This window comes from Heptranchias perlo, chromosome 23 (assembly GCF_035084215.1).
Source record: "Heptranchias perlo isolate sHepPer1 chromosome 23, sHepPer1.hap1, whole genome shotgun sequence".
NCBI lineage: Eukaryota > Metazoa > Chordata > Chondrichthyes > Hexanchiformes > Hexanchidae > Heptranchias > Heptranchias perlo.
Window position 1 is genome coordinate 47,969,693 of NC_090347.1, and position 26,882 is coordinate 47,996,574.

The 26,882-nt window shown below is 44.9% G+C and overlaps 1 protein-coding gene across 2 annotated transcripts in view; it reads left to right on the top strand.

Moving 5' to 3' along the window:
* The window catches only part of tmem104 (transmembrane protein 104), a 328,293-nt gene that overhangs the window by 53,785 nt on the left and 247,626 nt on the right, over window positions 1–26,882 (top strand). For both annotated transcript variants that reach the window (XM_068004443.1, XM_068004444.1), the window contains exon 4: window positions 10,254–10,338. In XM_068004443.1, coding sequence (XP_067860544.1) covers window positions 10,254–10,338 — 85 coding nt within the window. The remainder of the gene's footprint in view (window positions 1–10,253; window positions 10,339–26,882) is intronic.

Below are 26,882 nucleotides of genomic sequence, written 5' to 3' on the forward strand. Positions count from 1 at the left end.
GTTTCATTGGGTGGTATCGTCTGCCACTCGTCGGGCTACCTTGGGTCGTCCCATGACATTAAACATCTCACATTCCTGAGGAGGACCCTTATCAGTAAACACATAAGTCCCAGACATTGAGACTGCACGGGGGTCTTCTCAAAGTCATGATCAGCTCATCCCTCACTCCCTTTTGTGCTGGGGTGACCTTGGAGATATCCACCGCTCCTCCCTTAATCATCCAAAGTAAGCTGGTTGGGATAAACAATGTCAGCCTCGGCCTTGGGTAAACATTCCTTAACGTGTTCTGGAGATAAGCGAGGTGGTGGCCATAAATCCAACAAACCTGCCTTTGTCAGCTTTTACAGTGTGGGTTACGAACTGCTCCCATAATGGTCAAGTATCCCATCATGCTTTGCTGCTACCTAAATGCTACATGTACGATTTAACTACTTATGTATGTGAGGATAGGAGTGGCTAATCATTCTTTAATATAAATAAAATCAGGTTAGGTGAGGGGAGGCTGGAGGTTTTGGATTTCTATTCTCAAGCCTATTTTTCCAGTCCAACAACTTAAAGCCAATTACATAGGCATGAAGGGTGAGTTGGCTAAGGTAGATTGGGAAATTAGATTAAGAGGTATGACAGTAGATAAGCGATAGCAAACATTTAAAGAAATATTTCAAAATTCTGAACGAATATACATTCCATGAAGAAATAAAAACTCCACAGGAAAAGTGATCCATCCGTGGCTAACTAAAGAAGTTAAGGATAGTATTAGATTAAAGGACGAGGCCTATAATGTTGTGAAGAAGGGTAGTAAGCCTGAGGATTGGGAGCGTTTTAGAAACCAGCAAAGGATGACCAAAAAATTGACAAAATGGGAGCAAATAGAATGAGTGTAAACTAGCAAGAAATATAAAAATAGATTGTAAGAGCTTCTACAAGTGTATATAAAAGGGAAGAGATTAGCAAAAGTAAACGTTGGTCCCTTAGAGCCAGAGACAGGAGAAATTATAATGGGAAATAAGAAAATGGCAGAGATGTTAAATAAATATTTTTTATCTGTGTTCATAGTAGAATACACAAAAGGCATACCAGTAATAATGGGGAACTAAGCTAATGAGAGTGAGTAACTTAAAGTAATTAAAATCAGTAGAGTACTTGAGAAACGAATGGGACTAAAAGCCGACAAATCCCCGGACCTGATGGCCTACATCTGAGGGTTCTAAAAGAGGTGGCTGTAGAGGTAGTGGATGCATTGGTTGTGGTCTTCCAAAATTTCCTAGATTCTCGAACGGTCCCAGTGGATTGGAAGGTAGCAAATGTAACCCCACTATTCAAGGAAGGAGGGAAAAGGAAAACAGGGATCTGCAGGCCAGTTAGCCTGACATCAGTCATGGGAAAATGCTGGAATCCATTAAGGATGTGGTAACAGGGCACTTAGAAAATCATAATATGATTAGGTAGAGGCAACATGGTTTTATGAAAGGGAAATAGTGTTTGACAAATTTATTAGTTTTTTGAGGATGTAACTAGCAGGGTAGATAAGGAGGAACCAGTGGATATAATATATTTAGATTTTCAAAAGGCATTTGATAAGGTGCCACACAAAAGGTTGTTACACAAGAGAAGGGCCCATGGGGTTGGTGGTAATATATTAGCATGTATCGAGGATTGGTTAACGGACAGAAAAGAGAGTAGGGATAAATAGGTCATTCTCAGGTTGGCAGGCTGGAACCAGTGGGATGCAGCAAGGAGCAGTGCTTGGGCCTCAGCTGTTTACAATCTATATTAATGACTTAGATGAAGGGACAGAGTGTAATGTATCCAAGTTTGCTGATGATACAAAGCTCGGTGGAAAGTAAACTGTTAGGAGAACAGTCTGCAAAGGGGTATGGACAGGTTAAGTGAGTGAGTGGGCAAGAAGGTGGCAGATGGAGTATAATGTGGGAAAATGTGAGGTTATTCACTTTTGGTGGGAAGAATAGAAAAACAGAATATTTTTTAAATGGTGGGAAACTATTAAATATTAGCATTCAGAGATATGTGGGGGTCCTCATACAAGAAACACAAAGTTAGCATGCGGGCCCAGCAAGCAATTGGAAAGGTAAATGGCATGTTGGCCTTTATTGCAAGGGGGTTAGAGTTCGAGTATGGAAGTCTTGCTACAATTGTACAGGGCTTTGGGACCACTCTTGGAGTACTGTGTACAGTTTTGGTCTCCTTCTCTAAGGAAGGATATACTCGCCTTAGAGGCGGTGCAACGAAGGTTCACAAGATTGATTCCTGGGATGAAAGGGTTGTCTTATGAGGAGAGATTGAGTAGAATGGGCCTATACTCTCGAGTTGAGAAGAATGAGAGGTGATCTCAGAATCTTATGTTTCAATGAGGGGAATTGACAGAGTAGATGCTGAGAGGTTGTTTCCCCCTTGTTGGAGAGACTTGCACTATGGAGCATAGTCTCCAGGATAAAGACTGAGATAAGGAGGAATTTCTTCACTCAAAGCGTTGTGAATCTTTGGAATTCTCTAACCCAGAGGGCTGTGGATGCTCAGTCATTGAACATGTTCAAGGCTGTGATAGATTTTTGGACTCTAGGGGATATGGGGGTTGTACGGGAAAGTGGAGTTGAGGTAAAAAATTAGCCATGATCGAGGGGCCGTATGGCCTATTCCTCCTATATCTTATGTTCTTATTCCCTGGGACAGTGCACTCTATTTTATTTTATCTTTCTCCCTGCCCCCAACATCAGTCCCCTAATGAACACAAGATTGGAGATGGATGTGATTCAACACTACAAAACCCCATTTTTGTTCAGTCACTCAGACCAATAGTCCAGGTTGGTTTAACTTCCAGAGCTCACCCGTGTTGAGGGAACAGTTAATCTCTCTGCTGTCCGTAGGAACGTAGTAATCTATTTGGGAAGATATATTCTAAGTTTTAATTGTATCTTAATTAACAATTCTAATGTTTTATAATAGTTCGCCTGCTCAAATATTTTTACAGATGCAGCAGTAGGTCTATACCAGAAGATGGCAGCATGGTAATAAAGAATTCTTCGAATAGCCTGCTTTTAGTTTGTGTGAGGTTGGATTGGGTGCAATTGAAGTCAAGCCTCCTTTTAACTTTCTACCATTTGCACATCTTTTGCCATGTTTCAAGTTAAGCAATAGGTTATAAGTTGCATCTAGTTCACACTTTAAAAAAAAATCAGTACAAGATCATCATGTTATCCCAGTCAAATGTTGATCACAGGTTCATGTTGAGCCCACGTTTCCAGACTGCAAAAACCCTGTGCATTGAATCTAGTAGTTGTTACATTGATGTACAGCTGAATCTACAAATACAACTATACAAAACCTTGACCTCGATGTATCTGGGGCCAATTTGTAACTACCTCAATCTCCCACTACTTACTGAATGTTTGGGCATGTGCTCTGTAACGGTTGTCTCTTATGGTGTTAAATGTCAGATGGTAATGGAACCATTGAAACTTACAGCACAGGAGGAGGCCATTCAGATAATTGTATCTGTCCTGGCTGTTTGCTAGAGCAATCCAAAATTAATCCGATTGCCCTGCTTTCCCCTTGGCCCTGTGTGTTCTTCGGCTTCAAATATTTATCTACTCTTCCCTTTTAAAGATGCGATGGTCTCTACTTCAATCACTTGCTGTGCCAAAGGTAGCCTAGGCTCCAACAAGTCTCTGCGTAAACAAATTTCTGCTACTCCTCATTATTTTAAGTTGCTGGTTCCTTGTCATTGACTGTTAACCAGAGGAAATAGTCTATCCCTAATCAACACTATCAAAACTCTTCATATAATGGTAAAAACCTCAAACTTCCCGTTAGCCTTCTCTGCTCCATTGGAATTAGTCCTAGTATCATCAGTCTCTCCTCAGAGCTGGAGTATCTCATCTCTGATATCACTCTGGTGAATATATGGTACATTCTTTATAGCTTTAATGTCTTTTCTATAATGGTACCCAAAATTGTGCACAATTGAAGTCTAACCATTACCATGTACAAAGTTATTACTTCCGTCCTCTTGTACTCTGCCCCTAGTTATAGAACCAAAAATAGCATTTCCCTTTTTATAGCCTCGTATAATATATTTGCACCCCTGGGTGTGTCTGCTCCTCCAGCATCTTTCTATTGAATTTATATTCTCATTCCTTGATTTTTTTACCTTGCAAAATACATGCACTTGCACTTTTTCACATTAAATTGCGTCTGCCCACTCAAGTTTTTTACAGTACTCCTTGTTTGCTACTTTTGCACTGTCAGCAAATTTGAATATTTTGCCTTCTCTGCCCAAGTCCAAATGATCTGTTGATATTAATTGATACTCTCCGGCCTCCTTTGGTGTTCAAGACTGAGTGTTGTCTTGAGGTGAATTGGGGGGGGGGGAAGCGGTTAGAAGGCGGGGGTAATTGGACCAGAGAATGCCGATGCAATTCAGGCCCCAATTTGAAGTCATGTATTCTGTACTATTTATGTAATACTTTTATCTTATAGTTAAATAATAAAACCTTTTAGGAGGTGGAAAAGTAGAGCTGGAGAATAGGAGTTTATCTGCAGTGCAGTCTTGGGACCAGGGAGATGCAAAACAGCTGCTATAGTATCACCACTGGCAGGAAGATGCAATTACAGAGAGACCCGTTTACAAACGCAGTTGAGTTTCTGACCCCATATCCTCTCCATCACCAAGACCACTTACTTTCACCTCCCTAACATCGCCCGTCTCCGTCCCTGCCTAAGCCCATCTGCTGAATCTTTCATCCATGCTTTTGTTACCTCCAGACTCGGCTATTCAAATGTTCTCCTGTCTGGCCATGCATCTTTCACCCTCCGTAAACGTGTGCTCATCCAAAACTCTGCCCATATCCTAACTCACACCAATTCTCATTCATCCATCACCCCTGTGCTCGCTGACATACATTGGCTCTCGTCCGGCAATGCCTAGATTTTAAAATTCTTATCCTTGTTTTTAAATCCCTCCATGGCCTCACCCCTCCCTAAATCTATAACCTCCAGTTCTATAACCCTCCAAGAATTCGGTGCTCCTCCAATTCTGGCCTCTTGCACATCCCTGATTTTAATTCCTCCATCACTGGCGGCAGTGCCTTCAGCTTTCTAGGCCCTAAGCTCTGGAATTCCCTCCCTAAACCTCTCCGCCTCTCTCTCTGCTCCTTAAAACCTGCCCCTTTGACCAAGCTTTTGGTCACCTGTCCTAATTTCTCCTTGTGGCTCGGTGTCAAATTTTGTTTGATGACGCTCCTGAGAAGTGCCTTGGGACGTTTTACCATAATAAAGGTGCCATATAAATGCAAATTATTGTTGTTTCCATTTAAGTGTGGTCATAGGAATTTGTAATAGGAAAAATTGCTGAGCACAACAAAAACGTGATAATAGGAGATATGGCTTTGTAGATGGGAAGTGCTTGCGGATGTAACATTTACATTATCGTACAGGTATAATATAATTTTGAACAAAAGTGGATCCAACACTAATCCCTGGAGTACACCACTTCAACCCTTCCCTAATCCAAGCAACACCCATTTACCATAATTTAGTGTTTTGTGTCCATCACCCAACTTTCCATCCATTCTGCTGTATTTCCTTTTTATTCCGTATGTCTGAATTTTTCTAACAAGGCTTCTGTGAGACACCTAATCAAATGCCTTCTGAAAATCAATACAAGCTACATCTGCTACATTCCCTTTATGCAATTGGACACTTCTTCAAAAATCTCTAAAATTTGTTGAACGTGGGTTGCCTTTAACAAGTTGTGCTGATTGTCCTTGATTTATCCCATGCATTCCTAAATACTCACTGACATTCGGCTGATCTTGAATTATTGATTCTAGTTCATGTCTATCTAGTCTATAGCCACCAGGTTTATCCTTCTCTCCCTCAGTTTCATATTTTTTACTGGACTATCTTGTAACTGGCTAGGGAAGGAATGTGAAAGCCTCATCTTCTGCAGGCGAACTTCCATGTGCATGCTAATGATGCCCAGTTCTACCTCTCCACCACCTCCCTTGACAGCCTTCAAATTTTGGGCAAATTGCAATGTCTTCCAGCTCAATTTTGGTAATACTGAAGCCATTGTCTTCAGCCCCCATGACACACTCCACACCCTTGTCCCCTCTACCCCCTATCTCAGGCTCAACCAGATGCTTGCTCATCTCTTCTTCGTTCCTTGCTGACTTACATTCGAGGTAATGCATTAAATTTAAAGCCTTGTCCTCATCTTCTGGCCTGGTCCCACCCTATCTCTGCAACCTTTCTTTCAGCTCAACATCTCTCTTCTCTGTGCACAGCCTCCCCCCTGCCTGCCCCAAATCCCTCCATTGATGATAGGTCCTACTGTTTGGAATTCCCTCCCTGAACCAGTCAGCATCTCCACTTCCCTTTCTTCCTTTTAAAAACCTACTCAAAACATATGGTAGTGCCACACGGTAGGCTTGCTATTAAGATTGCGGACCATGGAATAAAGGGGGCAATAGCAACATGGATACGGAATTGGCTAAATGACCGGAAAGAGTGTAATGGTGAGCGGTTGTTTTTGGGACTGGACGGAGGTGTACAATGGTGTTCCCCAAGGGTTGGTGCTGCGACCACTGCTTTTCTTGATATGTATTAATGACTTGGACTTGGGAGTACACATGACACAAAACTTGGAAGGGTAGTGAACAGTGAGGAGGATATAGACACTCTGGTGGCATGGGTGGATACATGGCAGATGAAGTTTAACGCGGAAAAATGCGAGGTGATGCATTTCGGTAGGAAAAATGAGGAGAAGCGATATAAACTAGAGGGCACAATTCTAAGTGGTGGAGGAACAGAGGAATCTGGGGTGTATGTGCGTATAAAAGCATACGGGGTCCTGGGCTTTATAAATCGAGGCATAGAATACAAAAGCAGGGAAGTCATGATGAACAAGGAAGTCATATGTTTTTATAAAAGACTGGTTTGGCCACAACTGGAGTATTGTGTCCAGTTCTGGGCACCGCACTTTAGGAAGGATGTGACGGCCTTAGAGAGGGTGCAGAAAAGATTTACTAGAATGATTCCAGGGATGAGGGACTTTAGTTATGTGGATGGACTGGAGAAGCTGTTCTCCTTGGAACAGACATGGTTGAGAGGAGACCTGATAGAGGTATTCAAAATCATGAAGGGTCTAGACGGAGTAGATAGAGAGAAACTGTTGCCATTGGCGGAAGGGTCAAGAACCAGAGATTTAAAGTGAATGGCAAAACAACCAAAGATGACATGAGGAAAAACTTTTTTACGCAGCGAGTGGTTAGGATCTGGAATGCACTTCCTGAGGGAGTGGTGGAGGCAGATTCAATCATTGCCTTCAAAAGGAAACTGGATAAATACTTGAAAGGAAAAAATTTGTAGGGCGGGGCAGTGGGACTAGCTGGATTGCTTATGCGTAGAGCTGGCGTGGACTTGATGGGCCGAATGGCCTCTTTCCGTGCTGTAACCTTCTATGTAACCCTCATAATCCCTCTCCTCTTGTCTGTGAATGGTTTCCTTGTGTCTACCTGTGAAGCAACTTTGAATGTTTTTTGTTAAAGGCACTATATAAGTGGCTGGTTGCTGCTGTTAGCCCTTGTGGCTAATCTTAGATTGCTGTTTGTTGTCTTTGTGCCTTTTGATTATTGTGTAGAGTTTAGGATTGAAACTTTCTGCACATCTTTTAGCTAAACTGTTGAAATGCTTTTAAATCCATGCTAAAGCTTTGTTTCCATCTTGAGAAAGGTATCTGTATCCTGTATCCTTTCCAGATAGTAATTAGTGATGTTTGCTATTTAGGAAATAGAATTTCAGCTGAGGAAGCCTGCCCTCTTTTGGTTTATCTCAACTTGTCTTTCTGATCCTGTGCTCACCTTCTCTCTTGCGCTTGCCTTTCTTTCTCTCGAGCTGTCCCTTGTAGCTTACTCTATTGCCCTTTGTGCTTTTTTTATCCTCCCAGGGTTCCCAATTTTTTTGATTTTTGTCTTTTATTGTACCAGCTTGTTAAGTTAGCAATCCTCTAATTTTGAAAACTTCACTTGGGTCACCTCAGAATATTTTCTGTTCGAATGAGAACGTGTCCAACTTCCTCAACCTTTGCCTTGTTATTTTGTAAACAATTTTACAACACCAAGTTATAGTCCAGCAATTTTATTTTAAATTCACAAGCTTTCGGAGGCTTCCTCCTTCGTCAGGTGAACGATGTGAAAATGAAATCCTCGAAATGAAATCGCATTTATAATTCACAGAACAATGCTTGGTGATTACAGACAGTTTTTTCAACTGCCCGTTGCCAAGGCAATCAGTGTGCAGACAGACAGGTGTTACCTGCCAGGTCTCAGAATATACAAATCACCAAAAAAAAAACAACAAACAAAAAAAAAACAGAGATAGAGAGGTAGAAACATAGAAAAGACAGCAACTGACCCGTTATATTAAAAACAGATAACATTTGTTCGCTGGTGGGGTAACGTGTAGCGTGACATGAACCCAAGATCCCGGTTGAGGCCGTCCTCATGGGTGCGGAACTTGGCTATCAATTTCTGCTCGACGATTTTGCGTTGTCGTGTGTCTCGAAGGCCGCCTTGGAGTACGCTTACCCGAAGGTCGGTGGATGAATTGTTATTTTGTATCACCCAGTCACTGTGGTCTGCTGCAGGGATTTCCCAAAGTTTTTCATGAATTGGCCTGAGATTTCTTCTCTCTTTTGATTCCCTCGGGGGATTGTATGATCCTCTCCTTTGCCCTGCATTATGCAGTGATACAGATGAAGTCTAACCACTGCCTTGTGCAATGACATGAAAAAGGAGGACGGATAATAACCAGCTGCACCACTCATCCTGTTCGATCCTGACATAGTGCAATGTCTGCACACCATTACTCCCATTTCTTGTACAAAGGTGTTTTATGGTGAATTGTCCTGTGACTACTCTGTACAGCTCTGTTCAGTTTGGCTATAGCTTCATGGCATTGGTGATGGACCTTTTTGAGATTTTATGCTACGTGTTTTCTTTGTCTGTCTTTTCACCCCATTTCTGTATCGATCTTTCATAGTTTGCCCAATACCCAGATACACTAAATGAGACCCAGGGGTTGAACAGAGACACATGCCACCACATGATCTCATCCCAGGGTCAGGCTCAAACCACTGAACATATTTATTTAACACTAAACAGGTAAAAGAACAGTACTCAGTACAACTGGACATTTACCATAATGTAAAACTCTTACTAATCTACTTGATGTCAAAATAACAACAAAAATACTTCTGCACTAACCCTTAATGGAATACTGACCCTTGAAGCACGATCACTCCTTACATGGCCACTTTTTACAATGGAGCCCTCTGACTAAGCTTGTACCCCCTGACAGCTTGACACTGATTAGTGGGCTAAGCACAGGCAGCCAGCTACAGAGCTGTCTAATGGACAACAAAGGATTGTGCTCCTATCCCCCCTCAAACCTGACTCAAGTCTTCAAAACAACTGTAGCTGTCAATCAAACCTATCACTTTAAAAGGATCCCAGGATGTTTGAATTGAATGGAATGGCTCGCCCAATGATCTGTTTCAAATTTATGATTGCAGATTACGACTTATCCTGATGACTGTCGGGAATGCTGAGTAGGGTTAAAGCTCTGCACTTAGGCAGTTTAATCTGCTAATGTCTTTTGTCCCACAGGAACTAGCTACAGACGCATATTTAATACCTTTGGCATACTAGACCATGAATATATATTCTCTACCGCTTGAATCAGCTAACGTAACCATACTTAATTTTAACCCAACACACACTAGCCAGTCACACAGAATCCAATAAATGATCGAATAGGCCTATGTTAAAATCCAGTTGAAATGCTCAGAAAGCATTTGAATTATCTGCATTTTGTACAAGTTGTAGAACATCAAGAGCATTACTGAGTTTTAATGCTATGAATGATGGGTGCATTTTGACAACTAAGAATTACGGAAAGGACGATAGCGATCACTTCTTACAGGCTGGGCCAGATTCTGCGTACAATTTACCCTCCAACAGTTAATCGTTTAGCTTCTGTCCATGCTTGAGGAACTACCAATATGGTTCCTAGTTGATTGTAAGGGTTGTTGAACAGATCATTGAGGAACAAATGTTTTTAGTTTTGTGGAAGTTGTTCTTACAGTTTAGCTTTTCCCTGATGTTTGTTTAGAATGCAAAATGGTTCCAGTGCACATTGAACCTGACTGAGCCTTTCACATTTTTCCCTGACAGCTATATGACTACAACATTTGTTATTGAGGCCATGGCAGCAGCCAATGCACATTTACGCTGGAAAAGGAGGGAAAGGCAGAGAATAGTAAGTATGCAACATGTAGATAAGTTATGACAGGCATGAAGTATTTAGGATACTATAACTGGAAGGAGCTTCTGAGATTGTTTAGTTGTCAGCAGCCTGCCTGCATCTGAATACTTCAGTGATTTCTTGACTTATCCTTTTATCAAATTTTTTCCCCATGCAACTTGTTGTGCTCTATAAAGCTTTTGTATTGCTGTACCAGCATGTTAATGCCATTGATTCCCAATGCACTGGTCTCAGCTGCCAGAGGCAACACCAAAGTAATTGCACCAATTTTGCTAGGGCCTTCTTGGCTGCTGGCCTTGGCAAATCCAGCAAATTTAATTTGGAATTGCCACTGGTTGTGCAAGTTACAGGTGTTAGAAATTTGCTCTTGTGAAAATTGGGAATGGTATGTGAGAGCGCAGGCCAGAGGCTAACTCCCCAACTATACCTGCTATATACACCTGGCAGGAGCACAGGCTAGAGTTTGATTCTGTCGCCTTATGACTTGCTGGGATGTATGAGACGTTCTTGCTTGTGGAGAGGTCGCAGGCCTGTACTTTACCCGTTACCATGATGGAGTGGCTGAGATGAACAGCTTGTCATGTGACTAACTAACAATAACAACAACTTGCATTGATATAGTGCCGTTATGGGAGTAAAACGTCCCAAGGCGCTTCACAGGAATGTTATCAAACCAAATTTGACACTGAGCCACATGAGATATTAGGACAGGTAACCAAAAACTTGGTCAAAGATGTAGGTTTTAAGAAGCGTCTTAAAGGAGGAGAGGTTTAGGGAGGGAATTCCCGAGCTTGGGACCTAGGCAGCTGACGGCACAGCCGCCAGTGGTGGAAAGATGAAAATCCGGGATGCGCAAGAGGCCAGAATTGGAGGTACACAGAGATCGCGGATGGTTGTAGGGCTGGAGAAGGTTACAGAGATAGGGAGGGGCGAGGGCCTTGGAGGGATTTGAAAACGAGGATGAGAATTTTAAATTGAGGTGTTGCCGTACGGAAGCCAATGTAGGTCAGCGAGCACAGGGATGGGTGAATGGGACTTGGTGCGAGTTAGGATAAGGGCAGCAGAGTTTTGGATGAGCTCAAGTTTATAAGAGGGTGGAAGATGGGAGGCTGGCCAGGACAGCATTGGAGTAGTCAAGTCTAGAGGTAACAAAGGCATGGATGAGGGTTTTTAAAATTCGTTAATGGGATGTGGGCGTCGCTGGCAAGGCCAGCATTTATTGCCTATCCCTAATTGCCCTTGAGAAGGTGGTGGTGAGCTGCCTTGAACTGCTGCAGTCCGTGTGGTGAAGGTTCTCCCACAGTACTGTTACGTAGGGAATTCCAGGATTTTGACCCAGCGACGAGGAAGGAACGGCGATATATTTCCAAGTTGGGATCGTGTGTGACTTGGAGGGGAACGTGCAGGTGGTGTTGTTCCCATGTACCTGCTGCCCTTGTCCTTCTAAGTGGTAGAGGTCACGGGTTTGGGAGGTGCTGTCGAAGAAGCCTTGGCGAGTTGCTGCAGTGCATCCTGTGGATTGTACACACTGCAGCCACGGTGCGCCAGTGGTGAAGGGAGTGAATGTTTGGCTCCCCATCCACCAGCTAATCAAGCGGGCTGCGTTGCCCTGGATGGTGTCGAGCTTCTTGAGTGTTGTTGGAGCTGCACTCATCCAGGCAAGTGGAGAGTATTCCAACGCACTCCTGACTTGTGCCTTGTAGATGGTGGAAAGGCTTTGGGGAGTCAGGAGATGAGTCACTCGCCGCAGAATACCCAGCCTCTGACTTGTTCTTGTAGCCACAGTATTTATGTGGCTGGTCCAGTTAAGTTTCTGGTCAATTTGAGGCCCAGGATGTTGATGGTGAAGGATTTGGCGATGGTAATTCCGTTGAATGTCATGGGGAGGTGGTCATTGCCTGGCATGATTTTTACTTGGCACTTATCAGCCCAAGCCTGGATGTTGTCCAGGTCTTGCTGCATGCGGGTATGGACTGCTTCATTATCTGAGGGGTTGTGAATGGAATTGAACACTGTTCAATCATCAGCGAGCATCCCCATTTCTGACCTGATGATGGAGGGAAGGTCATTGATGAAGTAGTTGAAGATGGTTGGGCCTAGGACACTGTTTCAGCAGCAGATGAGCTGAGGTGGGGTGGAGACAGGCAATGTTACAGCAGCTCTATTCTTCGTGTTTATCTCTGACTGACTAGTTTCTCCTATTTGAACTTTGAGTCTGGAGGTTTGGAATGGGCTGTTCTTTGCACTGTTGCTTCATAAATCCTAAATCAGAATACCTGAGGTGAGTTAGTATCAGCAGCTAGAGATACATGGGAATTAATGGTAACATGGATTTAAACTTCAAATGTGGCTGCTGGGGCTCTACTGTGCACTAACTGATCCATGAAATGGAAAGCTTGGACACATCTGGTGTATAATGTTGCTCACTGCAACAGGCCATTTGGCCCATCGAGTCTGTGCTGGTGTGTTTCTCCATGAGTCTTGTCTAATCATCATCTCCTGCTTGCTCCCTAGAACTAAAAGAAGCTTACAGCACAGCAACAGGCCATTCGGCCCATTGTGTCTGTGTTGGCCCATTGCTAGAGCAACAACTACTATTTATATAGCGCCTTTGACGTAGTAAAACGTCAGAGCTTCACAGGAGCGATTATCAAACAAAATTTGACACCGAGCCGCATAAGGAGATATTAGGACAGGATTTGGAGGGGGAGAAGGAGGAGACTACAGGCCAGTGAGCCTAACATCAGTGGTAGGAAAATTATTGGAAAAAATTCTGAAGGACAAAATTAGTCTCCACTTGGAGAAGCAAGGATTAATCAGGGATAGTCAACATGGCTTTGTCAAGGGAAGATCATGTCTGACTAATTTGATTGAATTTTTTGAGGGGGTGACTAGGCGTGTGGATGAGGGTAACGCAGCGGATGTGGTATACATGGATTTCAGTAAGGCCTTCGATAAAGTCCCCCACAGGAGACTGGTCAAGAAGGTACGAGCCCATGGAATCCAGGGTGCCTTGGCACTTTGGATACAAAACTGGCTTAGTGGCAGAAGGCAGAGGGTGATGGTCGAAGGTTGTTTTTGTGACTGGAAGCCTGTGGCCAGTGGGGTACCACAGGGATCGGTGCTGGGTCCCTTGCTGTTCGTGGTCTACATTAACGACTTGGATATGAATGTAAAAGGTATGATCAGTAAGTTCGCTGATGATACAAAAATTGGTAGGGTGGTAAATAGCGAGGAGGATAGCCTCAGTCTGCAGGACGATATAGATGGGTTGGTCAGATGGGCGGAACAGTGGCAAATGGAATTTAACCCGGAAAAGTGCGAGGTGATGCACTTTGGAGGGACTAACAAGGCAAGGGAATACACAATGAATGGGAGGACCCTAGGCAAGACAGAGGGTCAGAGGGATCTTGGTGTGCAAGTTCACAGATCCCTGAAGGCGGCGGAACAGGTAGATAAGGTGGTAAAGAAGGCATATGGGATACTTGCCTTTATTAGCCGAGGCATAGAATATAAGAGCAAGGAGGTTATGATGGAGCTGTATAAAACACTGGTTAGGCCACAGCTGGAGTACTGTGTGCAGTTCTGGTCGCCACACTACAGGAAGGATGTGATCGCTTTGGAGAGGGTGCAGAGGAGATTCACCAGGATGTTACCAGGGCTGGAGCGCTTCAGCTATGAAGAGAGACTGGGAAGATTGGGTTTGTTTTCCTTGGAGCAGAGGAGGCTGAGGGGGGACATGTTTGAGGTGTACAAAATTATGAGGGGCACAGATAGGATGGATACTAAGGAGCTTTTTCCCTTCGTTGAGGGTTCTATAACAAGGGGACATAGATTCAAGGTAAAAGGCGGGAGGTTTAGAGGGGATTTGAGAAAGAACTTTTTCACCCAGAGGGTGGTTGGAGTCTGGAACTCACTGTCTGAAAGGGTTGTGGAGGCAGGAACCCTCACAACATTCAAGAAGCATTTGGATGAGCACTTGAAATGCCATGGCATACAAGGCTACGGACCAAATGCTGGAATATGGGATTAGGGTAGACAGGGCTGATGGCCGGTGCGGACACGATGGGCCGAAGGGCCTCTATCCGTGCTCTATGACTCTATGACTCTATGACACGAAGAGTATTTGTTGTTCTGCAGAAACCTCGGAACACTTAAATGCTCACAAACTCTTGGTTATGTTTAGGGCTTGCATTGCTGGTCCACAGGTACAGTAGTTGACACCTGTAGAAGAACCCAGACTGTGGGGGCATTGAGTTGTTTATTGAAACCAATTTTCTACAGCAAATTGGAACATGAAAGGGTTTCTTGGAAACATTTTGTTTTATTTTTCAAGAAATTGTTTTTCATGTATGTGCACAGGTTTAGCAAGGTGCACCTGGAAGAGTTCCTTGCATTACTTGCTCAGCTGGTATTTGTTGTACAATAACATGCTTATTGATGTTCCTAATAGCAACTGGAACAATGTCCAAATCCTCTTTACAGATGGAGCAAATAGAAAACATTGGTGGGATATCTGAGGGTGCAAAGTGCATTTAGATCAGTTTCAGTCATTGGCTATAGGAGGAGAGATCAGCAAGTTTTTTTGAAATTGCAGCTGGGTTATGAGTTGATGTTTTCTTACCCACTGTCTTTTGGGGACAATGGTAATTTTCAACTTACTACCAAAGTGTAAAACCAGCATTTGGGTCAGGTGCCTGTTACAGAAACCATCCAATCTTTCCAGTGATAAGTTGAAATTTAGCCCAACTTGTCCTAGTTCGAAATGACAACCTAATGTGACTTTATTTTAACTGGTTAATACTTCACAAATTTGCAATAAGACTTCTAACCAGAAGCCAATCAGATGGGAGATTTGCACTGTCAGCAGGTGAGAAGAGCCACATCTATTCAAGTTAAACTTAGAAAGATACTGGCCAAACAGGAGGGAAGGAATGCAAGACGGGAGGATGTTGCAGACAGAGGGTGGGGCAAGGCCTTGGAGGAATTAAAAGAAGGGTAAGATTTTAATTTGTTGGGAAACGCTGTAGATCCATGAGGATGAGGCTGATGGGTATGTGGGACTTAATGCGGGGCAGTGCAGACTGCTGTGTTTTGGACCAGTTGGAGTTTGTGGAAGGTGGCAGATATTAGAAAAATTGAGTCTTGGAACTGACAAAAACACGGCTATAGGTTTGGGTGGAGGAAGATGCAGACAGGCAATGTGTTGGACATAAGAACATAACAAATAGGCACAGGTGTAGATCATACGGCCCCTCGAGCCTGCTCCGTCATTCAGTAAGATCAGGCTGATCTTCCACCTCAACTCCACTTTCCCACCCTGTCCCCATATCCCTCTATTCCCTGAATGTCCAAAAATCTATCGATCTCAATCTTGAATATACTCAATGACTGAGCATCCACAGCCCTCTGGGGGAGAGAATTCCAAAGAATCACAACACTCTGAGTGAAGACATTTTTCCTCCTCTCGGTCCTAAATGGCCGACCGCTTACCTTTGAGACTATGCCCCCTAGTTTTTTTTTATTCGTTCACGGGATGTGGGCGTCGCTGGTGAGGCCAGCATTTATTGCCCATCCCTAATTGCCCTCGAAGGTGGTGGTGAGCCGCCGCCTTGAACCGCTGCAGTCCGTGTGGTGACGGTTCTCCCACAGTGCTGTTCGGAAGGGAGTTCCAGGATTTTGACCCAGCGACAATGAAGGAACGGCAATATATGTCCAAGTATCAGCTTGGCTCAGTGGTAGCACTCACATCTGAGTCACATCCAAGATAAAGCAGCCCGCTTGATTGGCACCCCATCCACCACCCTAAACATTCACTCCCTTCACCACCGGCGCACAGTGGCTGCAGTGTGCACCATCCACAGGATGCACTGCAGCAACTCGCCAAGGCTTCTTCGACAGCACCTCCCAAACCCGCGACCTCTACCACCTAGAAGGACAAGGGCAGCAGGCGCATGGGAACAACACCACCTGCACGTTCCCCTCCAAGTCACACACCATCCCGACTTGGAAATATATCGCCGTTCCTTCATTGTCGCTGGGTCAAAATCCTGGAACTCCCTTCCTAACAGCACTGTGGGAGAACCGTCACCACACGGACTGCAGCAGTTCAAGAAGGCGGCTCACCACCACCTTCTCATGGGCAATTAGGGATGGGCAATAAATGCGGGCCTTGCCAGCGACGCCCACATCCCGTGAACGAATAAAAAAAAAGCCGGGATGTTGTCGGGGTCCATCGCCTTTGCTGTATCCAGTGCACTCAGCCGTTTCTTGATATCACGTGGAGTGAATCGAATTGACCGAAGACTGGCTTCCGCGATGGTGGGGATATCGGGAGGAGGCCAAGATGGATCATCCACTCGGCACTTCTGGCTGAAGATGGTTGCAAACGCTTCAGCCTTGTCTTTTGCACTCACGTGCTGGACTCCGCCATCATTGAGAGTGGGGATGTTTGCAGAGCCTCCTCCTCCCGTTAGTTGTTTAATTGTCCACCACCATTCACGACTGGATGTGGCAGGACTGCAGAGCTTTGATCTGATCTGTTGGTTGTGGAATCGCTTAGCTCTGTCTATAGCATGTTGCTTCCGCTGTTTAGCATTCATGTAGTCCTGTGTTGTAGCTTCACCAGGTTGGCACCTCATTTTTAGGTACGCCTGGTGCTGCTCCAGGCATGCTCTTCTACACTCCTCATTGAACCAGGGTTGATCCCCTGGCTTATTGGTAATGGTAGAGTGAGGAACATGCCGGGCCATGAGGTTACAGATTGTGCTGGAATACAATTCTGCTGCTGATGGCCCACAGCGCCTCATGGATGCCCAGTTTTGAGCTGCTGGATCCATTCTGGATCTATCCCATTTAGCACGGTGGTAGTGCCACACAACACGTTGGATGGTGTCCTCAGTGCGAAGACGGGACTTCATCTCCACGAGGACTGTGCGGTGGTCACTCCTACCAATACTGTCATGGACAGATGCATTTGCGACAGGTGGATTGGTGAGGACGAGGTCAAGTAAGTTTTTCCCTCGTTGGTTCGCTCACCACCTGCCGCAGGCCCAGTCCAGCAGCTATGTCCTTCAGGACTCGGCCAGCTCGGTCAGTAGTGGTGCTACCGAGCAGTTCTTGGTGATGGACATTGAAGTCGCCCACCCAGATTACAGTCTGTGCCCTTGCTGCCCTCAGTGCTTCCTCCAAGTGGTGCTCAACATGGAGGAGGACTGATTCATCAGCTGAGGGAGGATGGTAGGTGGTAATCAGCAGGAGGTTTCCTTGCCCATGTTTGACCTGATGCCATGAGATTTCATGTTGTCCAGAGTCAATGTTGAGGACTCCCAGGGCCACTCCCTCCTGACTGTATATCACTGTACCGCCACCTCTGGTGGGTCTGTCCTGCCGGTGGGACAGGACATACCCAGGGATGGTGATGGAAGAGTCTGGGACGTTGGCTGAAAGGTATGATTCTGTGAGTTTGGCTGTGTCAGGCTGTTGCTTGACTAGTCTGTGGGACAGCTCTCCCAATTTTGGCACAAGTCCGCAGATGTTAGTATGGAGGACCTTGCAGTGTCGACTGGGCTTGGTGTTTTGCCGTTGTCGTGTCCGGTGCCTCGTGGTCTAATGCCGGGTGGTCCATCCGGTTTTATTCTTATTATGACTTTTCGTAGCGAGATTTTACAACTGAGTGGCTTGCTGGGCCATTTCAGAGGGCAATTAAGAATCAACCACATTGCTGTGGGTCTGGAGTCACATATAGGCCAGACCGGGTAAGGACGTCAGGTTTCCTTCCCTAAAGGACATTAGTGAACCAGATGGGTTTTTACGACAATCCGGTAGTTTCATGGCCATCATTACTGATGCTAGTATTTTAATTCCAGATTTTTATTTAATTAATTGAATTTAATGAATTAATTGAATTTAAATTCGCCAGCTGTCGTGGCGGGATTTGAACTCATGACTCCAGATTTTAGTCCAGGCCTCTGGATTACTAGCCCAGTAACATAACCACTATTTCTCCATCCAGACTCTCTAGATGGAGAAATAGCATCTACTGTGTCAAGCCCTCTAAGAATTTTGTAGGTTTCAATGAGATCACCTCTCATTCTTCTAAACTCCAGAGAATATTGGCCCATTCTCCATAATCTCTCCTCGTAGAACAACCTTCTCATCCCTGCGATCAATCTTGTGAACCTTCGTTGCACCGCCTCTAAGGCAGGTATATCCTTCCTTCGGTCAGGAGATCAAAACTGTACACCGTACTCTCGGTGTGGTCTCACCAGAGCCCCACGTAATTGCAGCAAGACCTCCTTACTCTTAGCCTTTATTGCAAGGGGGTGGGAGTATAACATACCATTTGCCTTCCTGATTGCTTGCTGTACCTGCATGTTAAATTTTTGTGATTTGTATACAAGGATACCCAAATCCCTCTGACTACCAATATTTCTTAGTCTTTCACCTTTTAAAAAGTGTTTTTCTATTCTTCCTACCAAAGTGGATAACCTCACATTTTCCCACATTATATTCCATCTGCCACCTTCTCGTCAACTCAGTTGACCTGTCTATATCCCTGAATCCACCTCCACTGCCCCCTTGGGCAGTGCATTCCAGATCCTAACCACTCGCTGTGTTTAAAAAAAAAAAAAAAGTTTTTCCTTATATCACCTTTGGTTCTTTTGCCAAGCACCTTAAATCTATGTCCTCTGGTTCTTGACCTTTCCGCCAATGGGAACAGTTTCTCTCTATCTACTCTGTCGAGACCCTTCATGATTTTGAATACCTCTATCAAATCTCCTCTCAACCGTCTCTGTTCCAAGGAGAACAACCCCAGCTTCTCCAGTCTATCCACGTCACTAAAGTCCTTCATCCCTGGGATCATTCCAGTAAATCTCTTCTGCACCCTCTCTCTGAGGCCTTCACATCCTTCCTGAAGTGCGATGCTCAGAACTGGACACAACACTCCAGCTATGGCTAAACCAGTGTTCTATAAAGGTTCATCATGACTTCCTTGCTTTTGTACTCTATGCCTCTATTTATAAAGCCCAGGGTCCCGTATGCTTTTTTAACCGCTTTCTCAACCTGCCCTACCACCTTCAATGATTTGTGTACATATACCCCCAGATCTCTCTGTTCCTTTACCTCTTTTAGAATTGTACCCTTTCGTTTATATGGCTTCTCCTCATTCTCCCTACCGAAATGCATCCCCTCGCGTTTTTCTGCGTTAAATTTCATCTGCCATGTGTCCGCCCATTCCACAAGCCTGTATATATCCTCTTGAAGTCTATCACTATACTCCTCAATGTTCATTACCCTTCCAAGTTTTGTGTCATTTGCATATTTGGAAATTGTTACCTGTACACCCAAGTCCAAGTCATTCATATATATCAAGAAAAGCAGTGGTCCCAGCACCAACCCCTGGGGAACACCACTGTACACCTTCAGTCGGAAGGTGTCTGTTTCCTGTTACTGAGCTAATTCTGCAGCAATGCTGCTACTTGCCCCTTTTATTCCATGGCCATCAATCTTGATGACAAGTCTATTATGCGGCACTTTATCAAACGCCTTTTGAAAGTCCATACACACCACATCAACAGCATTGCCCTCACGACCTCTGTTACCTCATCAAAAAACTCAATCAAGTTAGTTAAACACGATTTGCCTTTAACAAATCTGTGCTGGCTTTCCCTGATCAATCCACACTTGTCCAAGTACAGCTAATTCTGTCCCGGATTATCGTTTCTAAAAGTTTCCCCACCACCGAGGTTAAACTGACTGGCCTGTAGTTGCTGGATTTATCCTTACACCCTTGTTCAAAAAAGGGTGTAACATTTGCAATTCTCCAGTCTTCTGGCACCACCCCCATCTCTAAGGATGTTTGGAAGATTATGGCCAGTACCTCTGCAATTTCCACCCTTCCCTCAGCTACTGAGGATGCATCCCATCCGACTGGCTGTACTTAAAGTAGATAAGTCACCCAGTCATTTCAGTACCTCTGTCAATTTTTAGCCCATCCAATATCTCCACCACATCTTCCTTTACTGAGACTCTGGCAGCATCATCTTGGTAAAGACAGATGCAAAGTACTCATTTAGCACATCGGCCATCCCCTCCATCTCCAGAAGAAGATCTCCTTTTTGGTCCCGATTTGGTCCCAGCCCCTATCAATTGTTTACATGCTTATAGAAGACTTTTGGATTCTCTTATTATTTGCCAGTCTATTCTCATCCTCTCTTTGCCCATCTTATTTCGTTTTTTGATATACAGTCAGGAGGGAGTGGCCCTGGGAGTCCTCAACATTGACTCCGGACCCCATGAAATCTCTTGGCATCAGGTCAAACATGGGCAAGGAAACCTCCTGCTGATTACCACCTACCGCCCTCCCTCAGCTGATGAATCAGTCCTCCTCCATGTTGAGCACCACTTGGAGGAAGCACTGAGGGTAGCAAGGGCACAGAATGTACTCTGGGTGGGAGACTTCAATGTCCATCACCAAGAGTGGCTCGGTAGCACCACTACTGACCGAGCTGGCCGAGTCCTGAAGGACATAGCTGCCCGACTGGGCCTGCGACAGGTGGTGAGCGAACTAACACAAGGGAGAAACTTACTTGACCTCGTCCTCACCAATCTATTTGTCACAAATGCATCTGTCCATGACAGTATTGGTAGGAGTAACCACCGCACAGTCCTCATGGAGACAAAGTCCCGTCTTCGCACTGAGGACACCATCCAACGTGTTGTGAGGCACTATCACCATGCTAAATGGGATAGAATCAGAACAGATCTAGCAGCTCAAAATTGGGCATCCATGAGATGCTGTGGGCCATCAGCAGCAGCAGAATTGTATTCCAGCACAATCTGTAACCTCATGGCCCGGTATATTCCTCACTGTACCATTACCAACAAGCCAGAGGATCAACCCTGGTTCAATGAGGAGTGTAGAAGAGCATGCCAAGAGCATCACCAGGCGTACGTAAAAATGAGGTGCCAACCTGGTGACGCTACAACTCAGGACTGCATGCATGCTAAACAGCGGAAGCAACATGCTACAGACAGAGCTAAGCGATTCCACAACCAACGGATCAGATCAAAGCTCTGCAGTCCTGCCACATCCAGTCGTGAATGGTGGTGGACAATTAAACAACTAACGGGAGGAGGAGGCTCTGCAAACATTCCCATCCTCAATGATGGCACAGTCCAGCACGTGAGTGCAAAAGACAAGGCTGAAGCGTTTGCAACCATCTTCAGCCAGAAGTGCCGAGTGGATGATCCATTTCGGCCTCCTCCCGATATCCCCACCATCACAGAAACTAGTCTTCAGTCAATTCGATTCACTCCACATGATATCAAGAAATGGCTGAGTGCACTGGATACAGCAAAGGCTATGGGCCCCGACAACATCCCGGCTGTAGTGCTGACGACTTGTGCTCCAGAACTAGCTGCGCCTCTAGCCAAGCTGTTCCAATACAGCTACATCACTGGCATCTACCCGACAATGTGGAAAACTGTTCATATATGTCTTGTCCACAAAAAGCAGGACAAATCCAATCCGGCCAATTACTGCCCCATCAGTCTACTCTCAATCATCAGCAAAGTGATGGAAGGTGTCGTCGACAGTGCTATCAAGCAGCACTTAATCACCAATAACCTGCTCATTGATGCTCAGTTTGGGTTCCGCCAGGACCACTTGGCTCCAGATGTCATTACACCCTTGGTCCAAAGATGGACAAAAGAGCTGAATTCCAGAGGTGAGGTGAGAGTGACTGTCCTTGACATCAAGGCAGCATTTGACCGAATGTGGCACCAAGGAGCCCTATAAATTTGAAGTCAATGGGAATCGGGGAAAACTCTCCAGTGGCTGGAGTCATACCTAGCACAAAGGAAGATGAAAGTGATTGTTGGAGGCCAATCATCTCAGCCCCAGGACATTGCTGCAGGGGTTCCTCAGGGCAGTGTCCTCGGCCCAACCATCTTCAGCTGCTTCATCAATGACCTTCCCTCCATCATAAGGTCAGAAATGGGGATGTTCGCTGATTGCACAGTGTTCAGTTCCATACGCAACCCCTCAGATAATGAAGCAGTCCATGCCCGCATGCAGCAAGACCTGGACAACATCCAGGCTTGGGCTCATAAGTGACAAGTAACATTCCTGCCAGGCAATGACCATCTCCAATAAGAGAGAATCTAACCACTCCCCTTGACATTGAACGGCATTACCATCGCCGAATTTCCCCCACCATCAATATCCTGGGGGTCACCATTGACCAGAAACTTAACTGGACCAGCCATATAAACACTGGCTGCAAGAGCAGGTCAGAGGCTGGGTATTCTGCAGCGAATGACTCGCCTCCTGACTCCCCAAAGCCTTTCTATCATCTACAAGGCACAAGTCAGGAGTGTGATGGAATACTCTCCACTTGCCTGGATGAGTTCAGCTCCAACAACACTCAAGAAGCTCAACGCCATCCAAGACAAAGCAGCCCGCTTGATTGGCACCCCATCCACCACCGTAAACATGCACTCCCTTCACCAGCAGCGCACAGTGGCTGCAGTGTGTACCATCCACAGGATGCACTGCAGCAACTCGCCAAGGCTTCTTCGACAGCACCTCCCAAACCCGCGACCTCTACCACCTCGAAGGACAAGAGCAGCAGGTACATGGGAACAACACCACCTGCACGTTCCCCTCCAAGTCACACACCATCCTGACTTGGAAATATATCGCCGTTCCTTCGTTGTCACTGGGTCAAAAATCCTGGAACTCCCTTCCTAACAGTACTGTGGGAGAACCTTCACCACACGGACTGCAGCGGTTCAAGAAGGCGGTTCACCACCACCTTCTCGAGGGCAATTAGGGATGGGCAATAAGTGCTGGCCTTGCCAGCGACGCCCGCATCCCATGAACGAATTTTTAAAAAACTTCCCTTATCAACCTGACATCTGTCATACGCCCCTTTTTTCTGCTTCATCTTCCTCTCTATCACTTTTGTCATCCAGGGAGCTCTTGCTTTATTGCCCTACCTTTCTCCCTCGTGCGAATGTACCTGGACTGTACCCAAACCATCTGCTCCTTAAAGGCAGCCCATTGTTCAATTACCATTTTGCCTGCCAATCTTTGATTCCAATTTACCTAAGCCAGATCTGTTCTCATTCCACTGAAATTGGCCCTCCTCCAATTGAGTATTTTTACTTTGGAGTGGTCCATGTTCTTTTCTATAGCTGTTCTAAACCTTATGATACTCTGATCGCTGTTCCCTAAATGTTCCCCCACTGACACTTGCTCCACTTGGTCCGCCTCATTCCATAAACCCAAATCCAGCAATGCCTCCTTCCTCGTTGGGCTGGAAACAACTGGTCAAGAAAGTTCTCTGGAATATATTCAAAAATTCCTCCCTCGCCTTGCCCCTTATATAGATTGGGATAGTAATAATAAGGATAGTTGAAGTCCCCCATTATCACTACTCTATATGGCTTTTGCAGCTCTTTTGTAATTTCCCTACAAATTTGCTCCTCTATTTTCTTCCACTGGTTGGTGGCCTATAGAATACACCCAGTTGTGTAATCGCATCTCTATTGTTTATTTACTCTAACCAAATATATTCTGTCCTTGACCCCTCAAGGACATCCTCTCTCTCTCCACTACTGCAATATTCTCCTTAATCAATACTGCCACCCCTCCCCCACCCTTTCCTTCCCTATCTTTCCTGAACACCTTGTATCCAGGTATATTTAGTACCCAATCCTGCCCTTTTTTGAGTTCCATTATCACCATTACATGTGGTTATTTGCGCCTGCAGCTCACCAACCTTATTTACCACGCTTTGTGTTTATACACATGCACTGTAAACCAGTCTTTGACTTTCTTGTACTCTCTTCGTCTGATCCCACCTAATACTGTACTATTTCTTACTCTAGTGCTATCTTTCTCTCCCAATCCTTTGTGCACCTTGCTTCTCCTTTCCGATGCTACAACCTGGTGCCCATTTCCCTGCCAAATTAGTAATCCAGAGATTACTACCTTTTTGAAGTCCTGCTTCTTAATCTCTTTCCTAACTCCTTAAAATCTGCCTGCAGGACCTCATCCCTCTTTCTACCTATGTCGTTGGTACCAATATGGACCATGACCTCTGGTTGTTGACCTTCCCCCTCCAGAAATCTCCTCTTAATCTTCTCTGTTTAAGGAGAACAACCCCAGCTTCTCCAGTGTATCCATGTAAATGACATCCCTCATCCCTGGAAGTGTTCTAGTAAATCTTTCCCGCATTGTCTCTAAGGCCTTCACGTCCTTCCTAATGTGCCCAGAATTGGACACGATACTCCAGTCATGGCCGAACCAGTATTTTGACGGTTCAACATAATTTTGTTGCTTTTGCACTCTGCATCTATTTATTTATAAAGCCCAGGATCCCGTATGCTTTTTTAACTGCTTTCTCAACCTGCCCTGCCACTTTCAAAGATTTGTGCACATATACCCCCAGGTCTGTCTGTTCCTGCACCTCCTTTAGAATTGTACCATTTAGTTTATATTGCCACTCCTCATTCTTCCTGCCAAAATGTATCACTTCGCACTTTTCTGCGTTAAATTTCATCTGCCATGTGTCCGCCCATTCTACCAGCCTATCTATGTCCTTTTGAAGTCTATTACTATTCTCCTCACTGTTTACTGCACTTCCAAGTTTTGTGTCATCTGCAAATTTTGAAATTGTGCCCTGTACATCCAAATCCAAGTCATTAATACATATCAAACAAAGCAGTGGTCCTAGTACCAACCCCTGGGGAACACCACTGTATACCTCCCTCCAGTCTGAAAAACAACCGTTCACCACGACTCTGTTTCCTGTCACTTAGCCAATTTCGTATCCATGCTGTCACTGCCCCATTTATTCCAATGGACTTCAATTTTGCTGACAAGCCTATTATGTGGCACTTTATCATCAGCCTTTTGAAAATCCGCATACACATCAACCGCATTGCCCTCATCTACCCTCTCTGGCACCTCATCAAAAAACTCAATCAAGACAAAAGGGATAGAGAGTAAGATGAGGCAGAATAAAGGGGCATATGACAGATGTCAGGTCGATAACACAAGTGAGACCCAGGCAGAATATAGAAAGTTCAGAGGGGAAGTGAAAAAGGAAATAAGAGGGGCAAAGAGAGAGTATGAGAATAGACTGGCAAACATAAAAGGGAATCCAAAAGTCTTCCTAAGGCATGTAAATGGATAGTAAGAGGAGGGCTGGGGCTGATTAGGGACCAAAAAGGAGATCTACTAGTGAAGGCAGAGGGCATGACCGAGGTACTAAATGAATACTTTGCATCTTTCTTTACTAAGGAAGAAAATGCTGCCAGAGACTCAGTAAAGGAAGATATAGTTGAGAGTATCTCATAATTGATGGAGGAGATAATGGAAAGTCTGGCTGTACTTAAAGTAGAAAAGTCACCTGGTCCGGATGGGATGCATCCCTGGCAGCTGAGGGAAGTGAGGGTGGAAATTGCTGACCTACTGACAATAATCTTCCAAACATCCTTTAGATACGGGAGTGGTGCCAGAGTACTGGAGAATTGCAAGTGTTAGACCCTTGTTCAAAAAAGGGTGTAAGGATGAACCCAACAACTACAGGCCAATCAGTTTAACCTCGGTGGTGGGGAAACTTTTAGAAACGATAATCCAAGACAGGATTAACTATCACTTGGATGAGTGTGGATTAATTAGTGAAAGCCAGCACGGATTTGTTAAAGGCCAATAGTGTTAAACTAACCTGATAGTTTTTTGATGAGGTAACAGAGAGGGTAGGTGAGGGCAATGCGGTTGATGTGGACTTTCAAAAGGCATTTATTGAAGTGCCGCATGGTAGGCTTGTCACCAAGATTGCGGCCCAAGGAATAAAGGGAGCAATAGCAACATGGATACAGAATTGGCCAGGTGACAGGAAACAAAGTAGTGGTGACCGGTTGTTTTTCGAACTGGAGGGAAGTGTTCCCCAGGGGTGGGTGCTGGGACTACTGCTTTTCTTGATATATATTAATGACTTGGAATTGGGTATACAGGTAAATTTCAAAATTTACGGATGACCCAAAACTTGGAGGGGTAGTGAACAGTGAGGTGGATAGTGATAGACTTCAAGAGGATATAGACAGGCTGCTGTAATGGGCAGACATGTGACAGATGAAATTTAACACAGAAAAATGTGAGGTGATGCATTCGGTAGGAAAAATGAGGAGAGGCAATATAAACTAGAGGGCACAATGCTAAAAGGGGTAAAGGAACAGAGATCTGGGGGTATATGTTCACAAATCATTGAAGGTGGCAGGGCAGGTTGAGAAAGCCGTTTTAAAAAATGCATTTGGGATCCTGGGCTTTATAAATAGAGGCATAGAGTACAAAAGCAAGGAAGTCATGATGAACCTTTATAAAACACTGGTTTGGCCACAACTGGAGTAGTGTTCCCAGTTCTGGGCACCGCACTTCAGGAAGGATGCGAAGGCCTTAGAGAGGGTGCAGAAGAGATTTACTGGAATGATCCCAGGGATGAGGGACTTCAGTTATGTGGATG